The sequence below is a fragment of the Erinaceus europaeus genome, chromosome 10, assembly GCF_950295315.1.
Source record: "Erinaceus europaeus chromosome 10, mEriEur2.1, whole genome shotgun sequence".
NCBI lineage: Eukaryota > Metazoa > Chordata > Mammalia > Eulipotyphla > Erinaceidae > Erinaceus > Erinaceus europaeus.
In genome coordinates this window covers 113,495,319-113,514,322 of record NC_080171.1, presented here as the reverse complement: position 1 = coordinate 113,514,322, position 19,004 = coordinate 113,495,319, and the positions used below count along the sequence as shown (strand labels likewise).

Here is a 19,004-nt window from a genome sequence, read left to right as displayed (position 1 = left end):
TGTCAGAGTCACGTTCAAGCCAGGTTTTGGTCAGGATGATCATGAAGTTGGTGACCAGGGCCAAGGTCAATTCAAAGTCAGGGTGGGTGTTCTGCAATTGTTGCTGGAATGAGTTATCTATTACAATGAGCCAACTGCACAGTCAAGGGTGGTATTTTCATCACAAGATCTATGCCCTTCAGCACATCTGCAGGTGAGAACACACGCCAGAGCTGGATGGGACAGAGTAATGTTCCAGCTCAGGGCAGAGAAGGCAGGTTAAGTGCTAGTTTTAGACTGGGCATCAGGCTCAGTGTTCAGGTAAGGACAGGCTCAACAGCAAGGGCAGGGTGAGGCCAGGTTTAGTGTTTATGTAGGGGGGTTGGCAAGAAGGCTGGTGGACAGGATGTGGGTAGAGGATCACAGTCATGTGGAAGTGGGAAAACTGAGCTAGACTGGAGTTTAGAATCCACACATATGGTTGGAGAAATAAGAGGTCAAATTTGAAAAACATCTTTTTTAATTAAAAAAAATTTAAAATATCTTTATTTATTTATTGGGTGGAGATAGAAACTTAGAGGGAAGGGGGAGACAGAGAGGAAGAGAGACAGAGAGATACCTGCAGCCCTGCTTCACCACTTGCAAAGTTTTTCCCCTGCAGGTGGGGGCTGGGGGCTCTAACCAGGGTCCTTGTGCACTCTTAGCACGGGAGCTCAACCAGGTGCACCAACTGCCCGGCCCCGATTCTAAAAGCATCTTTAAAGATATGTCGGAGTCAGACCTCTCCCTGTCCCCATGTGGCTCCATCAGAATGGCTCCGAAGCAGGAAGGCTGTGTCTGAGGAACCAGCACACACAGGTCCTGCCCTTGGTTTGAGTGGTCTCTGCGCAGAAGCAAGCTCCCTCTTCTGACCGGCAGTGGAACAGGCAGGAAGCTGCATGTGCTGCTTCACTGGGGTCCGATGCTGTCCTGGTCTGGCTGGGAACAGGAGTGGGAGCAGGTACAGAGGGAGCAGGTACCACCTTGGAGAAGCCATGGATGGTCCAGCCAGACAAAGCAGAGGAAGAGAAGTCCTATGGTCCTGAAGGCAGGTACGAGGGTCACCTCAACCCTCTGGGATGAAGGGCCGGATCAGTTCTGGATTTAACAGCGATTCCTCGAGTGGTCGATTCACATGGAAGTCACGGACATGTGGGGGGCCGGGGTGGGCCTTGGGGGCAGGTCCTCCTGGGCGCTGGGGTATCGGCAGCTCTGAGGGGTGTGCAGGCAGGGGTGCTGTGAAGAAGTACTGGTGCAGGAGGGCCTGGTGATGTTCGGGGAGGGACACAGAAGGGACAGCAAAAGGCTATTATAACTCCTTGTCCACCTCAGCTGACCTCCCTTATGGAGTCAAGAATCTCTTTCAGAGACCCCCCTCCTTCACCTGCTGACCCACCCAATTGATGGACAACCTACAAGCCACTCAGAGGCTGGGACTCAGCAATGAGTGAGACAGACAGAGCTCTGCTTCCATGGTTTTCATGTTGTGTTGGGGGAACATGGTCAGAAAAAGAATGTGCAGTCTATTATCTTCCGTGGAAGAGCATGAATGGGAGCTGGAGGCACCACAGGACTTTCAGAAAAGATGAGGGTGGAGGGAGTGGCACTCTAGCAGACCATCGAGGCGATGGGTGAAGAAGCCGGGCCCACAGCTGGTGGTGAAGAGCCTTCTGGTCCAGGGACAAAAGTGGATGGGCCCCGGGGACAGGCCTTGGCGAGCTCAGAGGCGACAGTGTGGGGTTGTGGGACTCTGTGGACACTGCACGGATTTGGGCTTCTCCTGGGGCAGAGGTGGGAGGGCCAGAATGAGAGTGAGGGCAGCATTTCACTCATGATGGAATTCTAGGTCATGCTCCGTGAGAACTGCCACTGTCAAGGTAAAGTCAAGGTCATGCTGTCAGGAACAGAGCAGTGGTGAACACAGATGAGTGTGTTAAAGTGAAGGTGAGGGGTCTAAGTGCACAAGATGCTCTCTGAAGGGTGGCAGGGACAACAGTGCTAGATTCTAGGCCAGGCACTGTGGACATGGTGGCTGCCTGGGGGCACCTGTGGGCTGGGGAGTGCTCAGGTGGGCCTGGCGTGCCCTCAAGGGGCTGCTGACACGGGCCTAGGTGGCAGCATAAGAAACACGCTCCTGGTGCTGACAGCTATCACCCAGGTCCCCCTGCTTCCCTGCTTGCCAGCCACAGCCGCGTTCCCATGCTGCACCTCTCTCTAGGTCTCTGCTCATCATCTCTGGAAAAACCTGACCCTGTGTATAGACCTCCACGTCTCCACGAAGCCCGACGCACGTCGCAATCTGCCTTCCTGACAGACCACCCTGCCTCACCACAGCAGGGGAGACTCCACAGGGGCAGCGCAAGCACAGCACCTGCCAGAGGCCGAGTGACTCAAGGAAACACTTGAGGGGTCAGAGGCTTATGTGTCCCATGTCCCTCTGTCCCTGTGTGTTCCCGGTTCCAGTCCCTACCAGGTTCTGAGAGGCCCAGACTTCTTTGGTTCTGGGTCACGGGGAGGAAGGGCAGGGCTGTTCTACCTGGGAGGCAGCAATGCGTCTGCGAGAGGGGTAGAGGAGGAACTGGGCCAGGAGGTCCAAGGCCTGGGGAGAGGCGTCAGGCAGCACCTCGTGCAGGGGCACGGGCGCCTGCTCCTTGAAGGAGATCTTGTTGTAGTCGGGCAGCTCTGTGATCTCCTGCGAGAAGGAAACATCAGGTCGCCCTCTGCTCCTCAGTCCTCCATCACTGTACACACTGGCCTCCAGCCTGTGCCAGTCTTACACCCATCACCTCTGCCCTCACAGGAGCCCACGCAGCCCTTCACCTTCACCCCTTCATCTGAGTGTCCACTCCATGCTGGGCTTGGGGAGGGCCTTGTGTGTGCGCTGTGGTGAGTGTGAGGGACTTGGGGACAGAACCAGGCCCTTCCACCTCAGCAGGGTCAGGAGGACAGAGGTCTAGAATGGCAGCGAGGAACGGGCCCATGAGAGACAGGCGCATGCTGTTGGGTGGGTGAAGAACACTGCCCCCCCCGGGGCCCCTGCAAACCGGCCAGACTTGAGGGCTGGGGGTGCCCAGGATGCGAAGCACACAGCAAAGCTGTTCGATGTCGTTCTCCCCTGGGAAGAGGGGGGATCCATTCAACAGCTCCCCTAGGATGCAGCCCACGGCCCTGCAGACACAAACGCAGTACCTCAGAGATCTCCTATCTGTGACTGGTTTGTCTCCTCACACTAATGTCTATACCTTACGCTGTGGACACTCCCCACACCTGCTCCATCACCACCTAGCACAGAAACACATCTCCCTGTATCAGTACCCACGCCTCACACTGGATTAAACGCCCCACAAAGCAGTCCAAGTGTTGTGACACACCACGGATTTTGGGACGTCATTAGCATACAGCTGACATCAGGCTGATGGGCTTACGTAAACCAAGTTACATAACCGTGAGCCTGCCGGAAGTCGGGCTCTCTTCCTGCACTCCGCTCTTCAAGCTCCCTGCTTTCTTGTATGTTCTCTGTACCCACCAGGGCTGCTCCTCCCAGGACGTGTACTATGTGTAGCTGAAGCCTGGTAACTGACTTACAGACTAATGGGCCCAGCTAGTCCAATGCGTTACCCACTGCGCCACAGAGCCCTGGGCCCAGTTTTATATTTGCTGACAACTGCCTATTTTTCCTACCTAAATAATAGTTCTGTACCGCTGTGCCAAGACGTAAAACTTTGTTGGTTTTAAACCTGCGCCAAGTCACGCGCCCTGAGTCTTTTTTTTTTTTTTTATTACTATATCCAAGCACTTCCAGGGATACAGACGCACACTCTGGTCACACTCACAGGCCCCGTTCCCTCTGTCCATCCCTTCTTCAAAAGCTCCCAAACCTAACACTTCACTATGCGACTCCCCTCCCCTTGTTCTGCAGAAGTTCTCCAAAATTCTCTTAGGTGCTCTCTAAATTACTCGGGAAAAAGCCCCAGAGCCTTCACACAAGGGACCCAGTACTCTGGATAGCTCAGGGTCATCTTATCTTACAGGACTCGAACACCTGCACTCCAGCTGCAAGCGCCACTGCTCAGGCCACCTTCCCGACCCCATCCAGAAGCCTCCCACGGGAATAGCCACTTTGGTTAATAAATCACCTCACTCCCACTTAGCTCAAAACTGTCATGGAGGCATTGCCCTGCTCAGAGAACACCCATGCCCCCCACCCCCAGATGGAGGAAAATTCTTCAAGGCAACCCAGAGCTCTCAGTGGGTGAATGCCCCTCCCCCCAATGACTTAAAGTCTCAACCTACACCACCACCCCAGCCAGGGACAGGAGTCTCACCAAAGGTCCACACCCTGGTCATACTGGCGGGCACCATACAGCAGCTCTGGGGCTCGGTACCACCTGTGAGGGGAAGGGCAGGAGTTACAGCGAGGTCACCGGCTTGGCAGTTCACCCTATTCAGAAAGCACTGTCTGTGCAGAGCGGTTCTTCCCCAGCAAGAGGACAGGGCCCTGCGGGGAACTGGCTTTCATACCTGGTGGCCACTTGGTGTGTGTAGAGACGGCCGCCATCTGGGGAAAAGACACGGGCCAAGCCAAAGTCTGCGATCTTGAGCTGGCCTGAGGCACTGATGAGCAGGTTGGCAGGTTTCAGATCCTGGGGGCACCAGAGGTGGTCTTGGTTTTTCCAGTTGCAGAGGAGATGGGAGAACACACAGGCTATACGTCCAGGTCTGCCCAGGCCCCCACCTCTTCTAGGGCCACACCCACAGGCTCCATCCCGTGTCCGTGCCTTCTTCAAGAACTACCCCGTCCTTAGCCACCCAGTCCCCCAGTCCCACACCTGGTCAGAGCTGGTACACACCCGATGCACTATGTTGTTGGCATGACAGAAAGCGACACCCTTGAGCAACATCTGCATATAGCTCTTGACCTGAGCTTGGGCCAGTGGCCTTTGCGCATGGCGCACCACCTCAGCAAGGTCCGACAGCATGAACTCAAAGGCCAGCACAAATCCCGCACCGTGCGGGAACACAGCCTTCAGCTGGACCACCTGCGGGAGGGGGGGCAGCCCGTCAGCTTCCAACTCACAGGAAACATACCCAGGGGACCTCCAGTGCAGAGGTTTCAGGCAGGCAGAGATGTGACATGGAAGCTGAGCTCAGAATCAGGGAGTTTGGGGCAATCCCTGTTCATCTCTCCGGCAGAAGCTGGAGACCACTGTAACCCACCCATTCACATGGGAAGGAGGTCTGAGGAAGGCTCCTTAAGGCAAAGCAGCTCTCCCACCTGGCCTCCCACTGGAAAACCACTTGGACAGGTAGAGAGAAACAAGCCTCCTCCCATTCTTTAAAAAAGTTATCTTTATTTATTTATTGGATAGACAGCCAGAAATCGAGAGGGGAGGGGTAGGCAGAGAGGGAGACAGAGACACCTACAGACCTGCTTCACCACTCGCAAAGCTTTCCCCCTATAGGCGGTGACCGAGGGCTCAAACCTGGGTCCTTGTATGTGCATTGTAACATGTGTGCTTAACCAGGTGTGCCACCACCCGACCCCCCTCCATTTTTTAAAAAAATAAATAAATGTCTTTTTAAAACTATTTATTTGTTATTGGGTAGAGACAGAAAGAAACTGAAAAGGGAGGGGAAGGAAGGAATGGAGACAGAGAGATATCTGCAGCCCTGCTTCACTGCTTGTGAAGCTTTCCGCCTGAAGGTGAGGATCAGGAGCTTGAACCCTGGTCCTTGAGCAATGTAATATGTGCACTTAGCCAGGTGCGCCACTGCCTGGCCCTCTGCTCCCATTTTTTCTAGTGAGAGGCACCAGCTATCACAAATCCCCATGGCTGGGACAGCTAGACACACGCCGTACATGCTTCCAGACGCTGCAAAGCAGAAGCAAGACTGCAGGACACAAGGGACAGACAACCTACAAATGAGTGAACACATGACGGGGTATGTCTAGGTTCTGGTGAAGACAGGAAGGGAACAGAGATGGTGGGGCTGGCTACGCAAGGCCAGAGGGAGCAGATCTGGTAAGGCCAGACTCAGCAGGAAGGTGGCTGAAGGGACATGAGCACAAACAGTTCTTCAGAAGAAAGCTGTCCACTCTGTCCTACACTCGTGGAGACTAACCAGTGCTCGTCCCGGGAGAGGTGTGTTACCGGTATGTTGTATGGATAAGCAGAGGGGCTGGTGGCAGGCAGGAGGAGAGGGTAACAGTGCTTTTAGTGAGGTTTCTCCAGGTGAGAAGCTTCATGAACATTTTTTGATGGGTCTGGGGGGCAGTAGGGAGGCTGCTACAGTCATCCTGGTATGGTCACGATGGCCTAGCCTCCAGCCAAACTTGAAATGTCTTAGCACTGGATACTGACTCACCCCATGTAGGACCATGTTCTCACCTCCTTCTAGATGCTTCCACTCAACCCTCGATGGCCTGATTGGTGTATTTGCTTTTTAGGTAGCACAGGAGTTTACAGATCTGAACACAAGAATACACTAAGATAACACACAAAATTATATATATATGTGCAATATATATATATATCCCAGTGGGAGTCACTCTTAGAGTATGTTCTATCAGACTCTACAACAGATACACTCCAGATGTATGTTTTCACACAAAAGCCAGGATGTCACAGATAGTTTTTTTTAAAAAAACTGCTTCACACTTAGTTATTTATTTTGGATAGAGACAGAAAGATTGAGAAGGAAGGGGAGAAAGAGAGGCACCTACAGCACTGTTTCACCACTTGTGAAGCTTCCTCCCTGCAGACAAGGACCGGGGACTTGAACCTGGGGCCTTGTAGACTATAACGTGTGAGCTCTACCAGGTGTGCTATCACCTGGCTCTTCCCACTTATGATTTTATAATATACTTTTGATGACCAACATCTTTTTTTTAATAACTTTTCTTTTTTTATATTTATTTATTCCCTTTTGTTACCCTTGTTGTTTTATTGTTGTAATTATTGTTGTTATTGATGTCGTCGTTGCTGGATAGGACACAGAAAAATGGAGAGCAGAGGGGAAGACAGAGAGGGGGAGAGAAAGACAGACACCTGCAGACCTGCTTCACCAACTGTGAAGCGACTCCCCTGCAGGTGGGGAGGGGGGGATTCAAATCGGGATCCTTACGCAGCTTCTTGCGCTTTGAGGAGGACCAACATCTTGATGGATGTCTGAGAGGATAAGGAACAATTCAAAGTATCCCAGAACTCAGTCCTGTCATGAGAGGGAGGCCAGGTGTTGTTCCAGTCTGCACAGTCCCTCTCAGTCTCACCACATCATGAAGCAGGCCAGGTGGCCCCTGTGCCTCTCTCTGTCTGCCCTACAGCTAAGTTCTCCGGATTCCTTCAGATCAGTGTCCAGCTCAGGGAGGACCTATGGGAGGTCCCAAGGTTGGGGCATCAGAATTCTCGATCAGGCCCTGACCAAAGCCTCCCCTGACCAGCTGTGATGGCACTGGGGAGGGGGGCTGAAACCTGCCTGGTAGACTCATGATGATAATGTCTGTGAAGTGATAAACCCAACCTGCAAAACAGAATGGCTTAGCGACCATCAGTAGAAATCAGTTTCAAGAAAAAAAAAAATCAGTGAATAAGCGAACAAAGTAGAGAGAAGAGAAACATGGGTAAGAAGTGGGGGGGGGGGGTCAGGCTATCTGGGAAAGGTCCTACTGTGTGGCTGTGAGTGGAGGCTGCCCAGCCCCAGCCCCAGCCCCAGCCCCAGCCCACTCACATACTGGTTGTCCTCAATCTCCTGCAGGGCCTTGATCTCCCGCAGTGCCTGGTTGGGGATGCCATCCTCCAGCCGGCGCAGGGCCACCTTCTTCAAGGCCACGATCTCTCCAGTCTGTGCGGGAAGAATGCAGGCACTGCGGGTCACAGCCGGGAGGTGGTGAGGAACTAGGTGCGTGAAGTGGAGGGGCAGGGATTTGCTCAGGAGGAGCACTGCTGGGAGCACTGCCCTGCAGACCCCCCACCCCCAGCGGGGCAAAGTCAGGCATGCACACCTGCCTCTACGGAGCAGGGCAAAGGTGCAGACTTGGAATGGGCAGACCTCACACAGGGGTGCTGGAGATGCAGGGCAGGGTGGCACACCTGCTTAAGCGCTCATAGTACAGTGTGCAAGGACCGGGGTTCGAGCCCTTGGTCCCCACCTGCTGGGGCAAAGCTTCATGAGTGGGGAAGTGGAGCTGCAGGTGTCCCTGCCTCTCTCCCTCTGTGTCAGCCCCTCCCCTTCTCAATGTCTCGCTACCTAATCATAAAGAATAAAAGTAATTACCTCCACGTGCTTGGCCTTGAAGACTACGCCGTGCGCGCCCTCGCCAATGTGGCCCAGGATGTAGTACTGATCCATCACGTCAGGATCCAGCCCAGATCCTGCCGCCGCTGCCTAGCAACGGGCCTCCTCCGCACCACGTGACCGGGTGGCCACAGCTGGCCGGGCCTCTCCCAGCTCGCGCCGCCCGGTGGTCCTCACGTCTCACGTGCGCAGCCGCGAGCAGGGGGAAGGCTCCGGAAGCCGCGGCCTTCCGTGTGTCTGACGTCACTCCCGGCGAGACGCCTGGGCGCGGATGGGGGCGGGGCCACGCAGGCCGGGGGCGGGGCCGAGTCAGCTTGCCGAGCGGTGGGCGGGCTGGCTGCGGTTTCCACTGGGCGGCTTCCGCTCATCGCACGCAACCGGGAGGGAGCGTCTAGGGGGCCTCCCCTGGTCAGTTGGTAACAACTTAAAAAAAAAAAAAATAGAGAAATTGAGAGGGAAAGAGAAGACGGAGAAAGATTGAGAGTTAGAGATAGAGACTGTTATGCCCGGAATTTTCAGATCCTATTCCCACAGAGTGGAGGCCAGAATCACATGTAAAAGCAAAGAGCCTTTATTGAAGCCCGCTTCTTCTTCTAGCGTTTGCCCTTCTTCCGTAGCCAGTCAACAGCGTCAGGTTGAGCCTGATGTCAAGTTTCGAGACCTCCTTTGAATCTGGAGAGGTGGCAGTCGTTGACTCTGTGGGTCATAGTCTGTCTGGAGCCGCAGGGGCAGTTCGGGTCATCTCTGGCTCCCCAGCGATGGAACATAGCGGCGCACCGGCCATGGCCTGTTCGATAGCGATTGAGGAGGGCCCGATCATAACGTGCTAGGTCAAAGCCGGGTTGACGCTCGCAGGGGTCTGTGATGAGGTGTTTGTTCTTTACCTCAGCTGACTGCCAGCTCTGTTTCCAAGAGTCTGGAACAGAGAAGTTCAGTGTAGGCGTAGGGGACCAGATTGGGTGACGAGACGTCAAGCGTTGAACAGGGTGGGCGAAGATATCCGCGTATATTGGCAGGTCCGGTCGAGCGTAGACGTGGGAAATGAACTTAGATGATGCCGCATCCCGACGAATATCTGGAGGGGTGATGTTGCTGAGAACTGGCAGCCATGGGACCGGGTTGGAACGGATGGTTCCAGAAATTATCCTCACGGAGGAATATAATTTGGAAGCCCGCTTAAGCTGGGCTACAGGCACTTCCCAATGTGAGCCCCGAAGAGAGGCAGACAGATTATTATTTTTAAAAAATTTTTTAAAAAAATATTTTATTTTTATTTATTTATTCCCTTTTGTTGCCCTTGTTGTTTTATTGTTGTAGTTATTATTGTTGTTGTCGTTGTTGGATAGGACAGAGAGAAATGGAGAGAGGGAGGGGAAGACAGAGAGGAGGAGAGAAAGATAGACACCTGCAGACCTGCTTCACCGCCTGTGAAGCGACTCCCCTGCAGGTGGGGAGCCGGGGTTCGAACCGGGATCCTTATGCCAGTCCTTGTGCTTTGCGCCACCTGCGCTTTAACCCGCTGCGCTACAGCCCGACTCCCAGACAGATTATTTTTATGCACATCAGGAGGGGGGAGCTTGGGGGGGGGTCACCTAAAAGTTCAGACTTGCTTGTCATGGAGTCTTTGACCATGCAGTCCTTGACTGCAGTCCAGCAGTCTTGTCTGTTGAGAAAATTTTGGGCTTTGGGGTTGTCATGACCTTCGTTTACAGAACTATTGCTGATAAGTAAAAACACTGAGTCTGGTTTCTCAAGGATAAGCTCTGCAGCTGCAACTTGTTGGGTTACAGTATGGAGGAGCTTCAAGGACAACAGGAAGTAGCAGTGGCCCTCACAGAGACATATAGAGAGAGGCTGGGGAGACAACAGGAGAGTCCTGCAAAACACTTTTATGCCTGAGGCTGAGGTCCCAGGTTCAATCTCCAGTACCACCATCAACCAGAACTGAGCAGTGCTCTGGTCATTCTGTCTCTCTCTCTCATTAAAAATAATATAAAATATCTTGAAAAAAGTAATGAAAGAAAACTTGAGAACGTAGCATGTATGCTCAACTGGGTGTGCCAATGCTGGCTTCCCTTTTCTTCTTTTCCCTCCCCTCCCCTCTCATCCTCTTTTTTTTTCTTTCTTTTCTTTTTTTTTTTATTCACCTGCTGATCTGCTTCACCACTTGTGAAGCGACCCCCTTTGCAGGTGGGGGGGGAGGCTCAAACTGCGATCCTATGCAGGTCCTTGCGCTTTGCACCATGTGAGCTTAACCCCCTGCGTTACTGCCCGGCCCCCCTTTTCTTTTCTTTTTTCCTGGAGGGTGAGTGACAGAGAGGAGAGAACTGCAGTACTGCTCCACCACTGGCTAAGCTTCCCCTCTGCAGGTGGGGAGCCCAGGTCTGTGTGTGCGCGCTCTGCCCAGTGAGCCAACACCCAGCCTCAGAGATGGCTTTTTGAAAGTGCAAACTCTGACCCAGATACACTGTTTTCTGAGGAAACATTTTAAGGGATTTCTTTTAAAAGACTTTTTTTTTTTTTTTCCTCCAAAGCTATTGCTGGGGCGTATCCACTGCTCCTGGAGGCTAAAAATTTCCCCTTTTGTTGTCCTTGTTGTTTTATCGTTGTTTTGGTTAATATTATTCTTGTCATTGATGTCGTTGGATGGGACAGAGAAATGGAGAGAGGAGAGGAAGACAGAGGGGGAGAGAAAGACAGACCTGTTTCACTGACTGTGAAGGGACCCCCGTGAAGGGACCCCTGTGGAGGGATGGGGTCTCGAACCGGGATCCTTATGCCGGTCCTTGTGCTTGACACAGTGAGCGCTTAATCTGCTGCACTACTGCCTGACTCCCCTTTTAAGGAATTTTTAACCCAAGTGTCCCCCCCCACCCCCAGTGGTTGCCAAGGGTTGGGGAGAGGGACATGGGAAATTATTATTTAATAGGTATAGTTTCAGTATTGCAAGATGAAAAGTTCTATTAGCTGTACAGCCATGTGAAAATACTCAACATTATTTAGTTGCATACTCAGAAACCTTCTGAGTATGCAACTAATTAACCAAAAAGTTAATTCTTTTTGCCATAGTTAAAACATTTTTGAATAATTAAATGAAGAGTTTAAGGGACCCACAGGGCAAAAACAATGAGTTAATAGTTAAGAGAGGAGAAGGAATGTGGAGCTGAAAAATATTTGACTAAATAAGACTAAAATCTTTATATATGGGAGTCGGGCGGTAGCGCAGTGGGTTAAGTGCACTTGGTCCAAAGTGCAAGGACCGACATAAGGATTCTGGTTCGAGCCCCTGGCTCCCCACCTGCAGGGGAGTCGCTTCACAGGCAGTGAAGCAGGTCTGCAGGTGTCTGTCTTTCTCTCCCCCTCTCTGTCTTCCCCTCCTCTCTCCATTTCTCTCTGTCCTATCCAACAACGATGACATAAATAACAACAATAATAACTACAATAATAAAAAACAACAGGGGAACAAAAGGGAATAAATAAATATTAAAAAAATAAAATATATATTTGGAGAAAGGCATGCCTACAGATTTAAGAAGTTGAGTGAAACCAGAATGGAATGAACCTAAAGCAAGTAATACCCAATAATACCTCAATAACATCATACTCACATTTCTGGGGGAAAAAAAAACCAGTAAAAATCCTTGAAAGCATCAGAAGAGAAATCGCACACCCCTTGCTGAGTAATAGCGCCTCTAACTTGTGATTTCTCAACAGGAAATCTTAGGGGCTGGGAGAAAGTCACACAACATTTTCCCAAGCGTTACAAGAAGGGCACCGTTAACAGGATTCTGTGTCCAGTGAGAATGCTGCTCAGGAAGGTAAGTGACATGAAAACGTCCTCAGAAGAAGGGAAATTGAATGTAATCTAAAGAAGTGCTCAGGGAAGCTGCTGAGACAAGGGAAATGATAGCAGAAGGAAACTGAATGGAATAGTGGAATTGAAAGGTTCAGTATTTGGTGAGTTTAATATATTTCTCCACTTGAGTTTCTAAAAATCATAGCACTCTTTGAAATGGTTTTCAGTGTATCCACAGGTAATATTTAAAACAGGAAGTTAAGAAACTGCTTTATTTATTTATTTATTTATTTATTTTTTAAAGGGACTCAGGAGGAGTCAACCATTTGGGAATGGCTGGGCAGTGGCACACCCAGTTAAGCGCATGTAGTACTAAGCACAAGGACCTGAGCAAGGATCTGGGTTCGAGTCCTCACTCCCCACCTGCAGGGGGAACGCTCCACAAGCTGCAAAGCAGATTTGCAGGGTCTCTGTTGCTGTCTCTCCCTCTCTATCTTCCCTTCCCCTCTCAATTTCTGTCAAATCCAATAAAATGGAAAAACTGTCCACTAAGTGCAACAGATTCGGAGTGCTGGCACTGAGCCCCAGCTATAACTCTGGAGGCAAAAAAAAAAAAAAGTTTGTTTTGGGTATTCTGGGTCCATTACAAGGCTTTCCCTTGGGTGCGTTTTTAGATAAGACCCCCATGTAATGCCCAGACCCTATGTGTGTTTTTTTTTTCTTCTGGTTGAAGTGATTGCTCTGACCTTAACCTGGGAGCCCTGAAGCATTCTACCTGAGGGCCCCAACGAAAGACTGTGCCCAGGTAGATGATGTTTTATTATGGGTGGCTTCAGAGATGCTTTCTAGAAAGATTTGCAAATGACCTAACCATCACAGAATTTATAATGGAGAGAATGAATCATTGCCTTGCTTAGTATTCAAGACCTGGCCAGTTGGTGTTGAGTTACTTGGCATAGTGTATAGTCTAGGAGCGTATTTGTGACTTGGCACAACTGCCTCGTTCTACAAGTTGTGTAGCTAATGGACTCACCATCTAATCTGAACAATGACAAAATGGTGATTTCATGATTTAGGGGAAAGAAGCTGGGACAACGGCAGTTCCGGTTCACAGGTGCGAGTGGTGGTAGCTTATCTCGCGGCATGCGCGTGTCCGTGCACACCAGGAACATCGAATAGCATCACAGACTGCTCATCAGAATCATGGGTCTCATACCCTTCCGGAGGACCAGTCGAAACAGGACTTTCCTCCTGAGATGCCACATCTACTTGTGGGGTAGGGACCTTGGGGGAGTGACAGTACTTGCTGATTGAACTTGATTGAGCCGCTAGTCAGAATGGAGGTAAATAATCGCCCCCTTTGCTTCCAAACAAAACTCTGCTAGCCTCCCAAGTGGACGATGTGCCCTGGGGTGATATAGTTCCTACTGGCTTTGGCAAATTGGTCTTGACTCTGCTGCCCTCTGCTGGATCCAAGAGGTTTGCATCTGTCGCCTCTTCCTTCGCTGGACACGGGCTGCCTCTCTCTGCAGCAATCTGCTGCTCCCCATCATGTCACCTCCTTAATGAAGAAGGTGCTTATGCCTTTGCCTCACCACACAGCATAGATTCAGTTACCATCAGCTTTGTGGGTATCACTGTGGGTAGACGTGCTTTATGGTGGCTCCCTACGAAGGGCACCCATCTACCTCCTGGGCAGCTCTCATGCTGAGGCTGTATATCTTTCTAGGACGCACAGCCTTGGAGATGATTCTAACCTGAGCTAGTCTCAGTTGAGAGCGTCTGCGTCTCCGTCTCCGTCTCCGTCTCCGTCTCCTCCTCCTCCTCCTCCTCCTCCTCCTCCTCCTCCTCCTCCTCCTCCTCCTCCTCCTTCTCCTTCCTTCTACTTCTCCTTCTCCTTCCTTCTACTTCTCCTTCTTCTTTTAGGATTGAAGAGTTCTAGATTGTGTCCTGCTTTTCCCCTGTGCAGGGACAGGCCCGGTGGAGTGCACCCCTGAGTCCCTGGCCTGCAGAGTCAGAGCCTGCTGTCCACAGAGTGCACAGAGCTGGGGTTTCCAGTGGGCTCTCAGGACAGCTCCCACCCAACTTCTCAGGCCTTTACTTACAAGCCTGTTTCTTTGTTATTAATATCATTCAGCTCTGCATGGACTTCAAAAACAAAAAAACCCTCTCTTCTTGGTTTTTCTGAGGCAATCCCAAGAGGATGTCCCCATACATTAAAAAAATTATTAATAACTTGGGGAGTCGGGCGGTAGCGCAGCGGGTTAAGCACATGTGACGCAAAGCACAAGGACTGGAATAAGGATACTGGCTCGAGCCCCCAGCTCCCCACCTGCAGGGGAGTCGTTTCACAGGTGGTGAAGCAGGTCTGCAGGTGTCTATCTTTCTCTCCCTCTCTCTGTCTTCCCCTTCTCTCTCCATTTCTCTCTGTCCTATTCAACAATGATGACCACAGTAGTAACTACAACAATAAAACAACAAGGGCAACAAAAGGGAATAAATAAAGAAAAATTTACAAAAGAAAAATTTTATTAATGATATTGATTTACAAAATTATAAGATAACAGGGATATAATTCCACACTGTTCCCAGAGTTCTGTGACTCCATTCCCTTCATTGGAAGCTACAGTGGTTCTCCCAAGGTCACAGATATGGGCAGACTATTATTTCTATAACTGTCTCTATATATATTTACCAGATTTTTTCAATGGTCCCGTCTTCTTTTCCTTTCTAACTCAGACCCACATCTATTACTACTTCTGAATGTCCTTACTTTTCCCCTCCTCTCTCTCTGGATCCTGATGGAGTTGGAGTTCAGAGCCCTCTCTTCATCTTCCCTTTATCATTTCTCCCTTGCTAGGAGTATGGATCAAAATTCTTTGGCAAAGGGTAGAATCTAAACTCTGTGAGTGACCTCTCTTGAAAATTTATCATGTTATAAAGCCAAACTGAGAAGTTAAAGAAAGGACCACAACAAATCTATCACCTGTGAATTTACAGAATCTATTTAAAACAGAAGTTCAACTATTGTTTTTAAAAAATATTTATTTATTTATTCCCTTTGTTGCCCTCGTTTTATTGTTGTTGTTATTGATGTCGTCGTCGTCGTTGGATAGGACAGAGAAATGGAGAGAGGAGGGGAAGACAGAGAGGGGGAGAGAAAGATAGACATCTGCAGACCTGATTCACCACCTGTGAAGAGACTCCTCTGCAGGAGGGGAGCCAGGGGCTCGAACCGGGATCCTTATGCCAGTCCTTGTGCTTTGTGCCACCTACATTTAACCAGCTACACTACTGCCCGACTCCCTTTGTATCACTGCCTACCCCTTAGAGGTCCTGGATGGGTCAGAGGCTGCTAGAGTGACATGAACTTCCACAAAGGGCTTGCTTTGTGCCCGCTGCGTCGATAGGCATTTTATTTATCATTACTGTCTTTACATTTTTAAAATAGATTTAATAATGATTGACAAGACCGTAGGGTAAAATTCCACACAGTTCCCACCACCAGAGTTCCATATCCTATCTCCTTCATTGGAAATTCCCCTATTCTTTATCCCTCTGGGAGTATGGACCCAGGATCATTGTGGGGTGCAGAAGGTGGAAGGTCTGGCTTCTGTAATTGCTTCACCGCTGAACTTGGGCATTAGTACGTCGATCCATACTCCCAGCCTGTCTCTCTCTTTCCCTAGTGGGGCAGGACTCTGGGGAGGTGGAATTTTAGGACACATTGGTGAGGCCATTTGTCCAGGGGAGTCAGGCTGGTGTCATGGCAGCATCTGCAACTTGGTGGCTGAAAAAGAGTTAAGATATAAAGCAGAATGGGGAGTCGTGCAGTAGTACAGCGGGTTAAGTGCACGTGGCGCAAAGTGCAAGGACCAGCATTAAGGATCCCAGTTCGAGCCCCCGGCTCCCCACCTGCAGGGGTGAAACAGGTCTGCAGGTGTTTGTCTTTCTCTCCCCATCTCTGTCTTCCCCTCCTCTCTCCATTCCTCTCTGTCCTATCCAACAATGACAACATCAACAACAATAATAACTACAACAATAAAACAACAAGAGCAACAAAAGGGAATAAATAAATTTTAAAAAAAGGTACAAAGCAGAACAAGTTGTTTAATAATTAGGAACCTAAAAGTAAGAGTATAGCAGATGAGATTTTGGGGGTCTCCATTTTGGAAAAAAGCTAGTAGGCTGACATTCTTAAATTACTTTTCTTTTCTTTTTTTCTCTGCCATCATGTTCCAGGACATGAACCCTCTCCCCACCACCACCCCAGAGTCTTTTTAAAAAAAATTTCTTTATTGGGGAATTAATGTTTTACATTCAACAGTACATACAACAGTGTGTACATGCATAACATTTCCCAGTTTTCCATATAACAATACAACCCCCACTAGGTCCTCTGTCATCCTTTTTGGACCTGTATTCTCTCCTCCCACCCATCCCAGAATCTTTTACTTTGGTGCAATATGCCAATTCCAGTTCAGGTTCTACTTGTGTTTTCTCTTCTGATCTTGGTTTTCAACTTTTGCCTGAGAGTGAGATCATCCCATATTCATCCTTCTGTTTCTGACTTATTTCACTTAACATGAATTTCTCAAGGTTCATCCAAGATTGGCTAAAAATGGTGAAGTCACCATTTTTTTTATAGCTGAGTAGTATTCCATTGTGTGTATATACCACAACTTGCTCAGCCACTCATCTGTTGTTGGACACCTGGGTTGCTTCCAGGTTTTGGCTATTAAAAATTGTGCTGCTAAGAACATATGTGTACACAGATCTTTTTGGATGGATGTGTTGGGTTCCTTAGGATATATTCCCAGGAGAGGAATTGCAGGGTCATAGGGTAGGTCCATTTCTAGCCTTCTGAGAGTTCTCCAGACTGTTCTCCACAGAGGTTGGACCAATTGACATTCCCACCAGCAGTGTAGGAGGGTTCCTTTGACCCCACACCCTCTCCAGCATTTGCTGCTGTTACCTTTTCTGATGTGTGACATTCTCACAGGAGTGAAGTAGTATCTCGTTGTTGTCTTGATTTGCATTTCTCTGACAATCAGAGACTTGGAGCATTTTTTTCATGTGTTTCTCAGCCTTTTGGATCTCTTCTGTGGTGAATATTCTGTCCATGTCCTCCCCCCATTTTTGGATGGGGTTATTTGTTGTCTTGTTGTTGAGTTTAGCAAGCTCTTTATATATGTTGGTTGTTAAACTCTTCTCTGATGTATGGCATGTAAAGATCTTCTCCCATTCTGTGAGGGGTCTCTTGGCTTGGGTAGTAGTTTCTTTTGTTGTGAAGAAGCTTTTTAATTTGATATAGTCCCATAGGTTTGTGCTTGCATTAGTCTTCTTTGTAATTGGATTTCTTTCATTGAAGATGTCTTTAAAATTTATGTGGAAAAGAGTTCTGCCAATATTTTCCTCTAAGCATTTGATAGTTTCTGGTCTAACATCTAAGTCCTTGATCAACTTGGAATTGACTTTTGTATTTGGTGAAATATAGTGGTTCAGTTTCATTCTTCTGCATGTCTCAACCCATTTTTTCCAACACCATTTGTGGAAGAGACTCTGTTTTCCCCATTTAATAGTCTGGGCACCTTTGCCAAAGATTAGATGATGTCCATAGGTGTGGGGGCTTACTTCTGGGCTCTCAGTTCTATTGCACTGGTCAGTGTGTCTGTTCATGTTCCAGTACCAAGCAGTTTTGATGACAATGGCCCTATAATACAATTTGAGATCTGGGAGTGTGATGCCTCAGTTCTGTTCTTTCTTCTCAAGATTGTTTAGGCAATTCTAGGTCTTTTCTGGTTCCAGATAAACATTTGTAGCATTTTTTCTATTCTCCTAAAAAAAATGTGGTTGGGATCTTGAGGGGGATGGCATTAAATTTGTAGATGGCTCTGGGTAGTATATTCATTTTGATGATGTTAATTCTTCCAACCCTCAAACATGGAATATCTTTCTACTTCTTTGTGTCTTTTTCTATTTCCTTGAGTAGTGACTCATAATTTTCAGTATACAAGTCTTTCACATCTTTGGTTAGGTTTACTCCTAGATATTTTATTGTTTTTGTTGCTATAGTAAAAGGAATTGATTTCTGGATTTCAACGTCTTCTAACTTAGTGTTTGCATAGAGGAATGCCACTGACTTTTGAATGTTAATTTTGTAGCCTGACACATTACTGTATTGCCTGATGATTTCCAAAAGCTTCTTTCTGGATTCCTTAAGTTTTTCCATGTATACTATCATGTCATCTGCAAATAGGGAGAGGTTGACTTCTTCTCTTCCAATCTGTTTTCCTTTAATTCCTTGCTCCCGCCTGATTGCTATGGCAAGAACTTCCAACACTATGTTGAATAGTAATGGTGATAGTGGGCAGCCTTGTCTCGTACCTGATCTGAGGGAAAATGCTTCCAGTTTTTCACCATTGAGTATGATGTTGGCTGTAGGTTTGCTATATATAGACTCCACTATCTTGAGGAATTTTCCATCTATTCCCATTTTCTGTAGTGTTTTGATCATAAAGGATGTTGTATTTTGTCAAAGGCTTTCTCTGCATCTGTTGATATGACCATGTGGTTTTTGGTCTTGATGTGGTGGATCACGTTGATTCATTTATGTATATTAAACCAACCTTGCATCCCTGTCTTCAATCTTCTGGAAAACTTTTAAAAGTAGAGGTATTAGTTCTTCTTTGAAGGTTTTATAGAATTCATTTGTAAAACCATGTGGTCCAGGACTTTTATTTTTGGGGAGGTTTTTGATAACTTTCAATTTCATTAGCTGTGGTGGGCCTGTTCATGTTATCTAGTTCCTCTTTACTTAGTTTTGGAAGTTGGTAGGTATCTAGGAAATTGTCCATTTCTTACAGGTTCTCTAGCTTGGTAGCATATAGTTGTT

The 19,004-nt window shown here is 48.7% G+C and overlaps 1 protein-coding gene and 1 long non-coding RNA gene across 6 annotated transcripts in view; one reads left to right on the top strand and one right to left on the bottom strand.

The window, feature by feature from the left end:
- Positions 1 to 476: 476 nt before the first annotated feature.
- On the bottom strand, positions 477 to 8,509 carry CDK20 (cyclin dependent kinase 20). Of its 3 annotated transcripts, none has more exons than XM_060200543.1 (8): positions 8,293 to 8,509; positions 7,747 to 7,860; positions 4,848 to 5,057; positions 4,540 to 4,661; positions 4,344 to 4,406; positions 3,063 to 3,186; positions 2,555 to 2,710; positions 477 to 1,282 (listed from the first exon to the last, which is right to left on the bottom strand). In XM_060200543.1, exons 1-8 carry the CDS (start codon positions 8,365 to 8,367, stop codon positions 1,085 to 1,087), a joined length of 1,062 nt encoding a protein of 353 aa, XP_060056526.1. In that variant the 5' UTR covers positions 8,368 to 8,509; the 3' UTR covers positions 477 to 1,084. The 3 variants fall into 3 exon arrangements, with proteins under 3 accessions (XP_060056526.1, XP_007539955.1, XP_060056527.1); XM_007539893.3 differs by having other exon boundaries at positions 4,869 to 5,057; XM_060200544.1 differs by lacking the exon at positions 3,063 to 3,186.
- A 117-nt stretch (positions 8,510 to 8,626) lies between these two features.
- The window catches only part of LOC132540939 (uncharacterized), a 115,833-nt gene continuing 105,455 nt past the window's right edge, over positions 8,627 to 19,004 (top strand). For all 3 annotated transcript variants that reach the window (XR_009552146.1, XR_009552145.1, XR_009552144.1), the window contains exons 1-2: positions 8,627 to 8,721; positions 12,028 to 12,131. This is a non-coding gene — a long non-coding RNA (uncharacterized LOC132540939). The remainder of the gene's footprint in view (positions 8,722 to 12,027; positions 12,132 to 19,004) is intronic.

What these genes read in the sequence shown, in the direction of transcription:
- CDK20 (XM_060200543.1), bottom strand. Translation starts at nt 8,367, where the DNA reads ATGGATCAGTACTACATCCTGGGCCACATTGGCGAGGGCGCGCACGGC. An exon ending in GACCAGGGTGTGGACCTTTG is followed by an intron (nt 3,187 to 4,343) that starts GTGAGACTCCTG and finishes TTGTGTCTGCAG; the next exon opens with GGCCGTGGGCTGCATCCTAG. An exon ending in CCAGCCCTCAAGTCTGGCCG is followed by an intron (nt 2,711 to 3,062) that starts GTTTGCAGGGGC and finishes TCCTTCTCGCAG; the next exon opens with GAGATCACAGAGCTGCCCGA.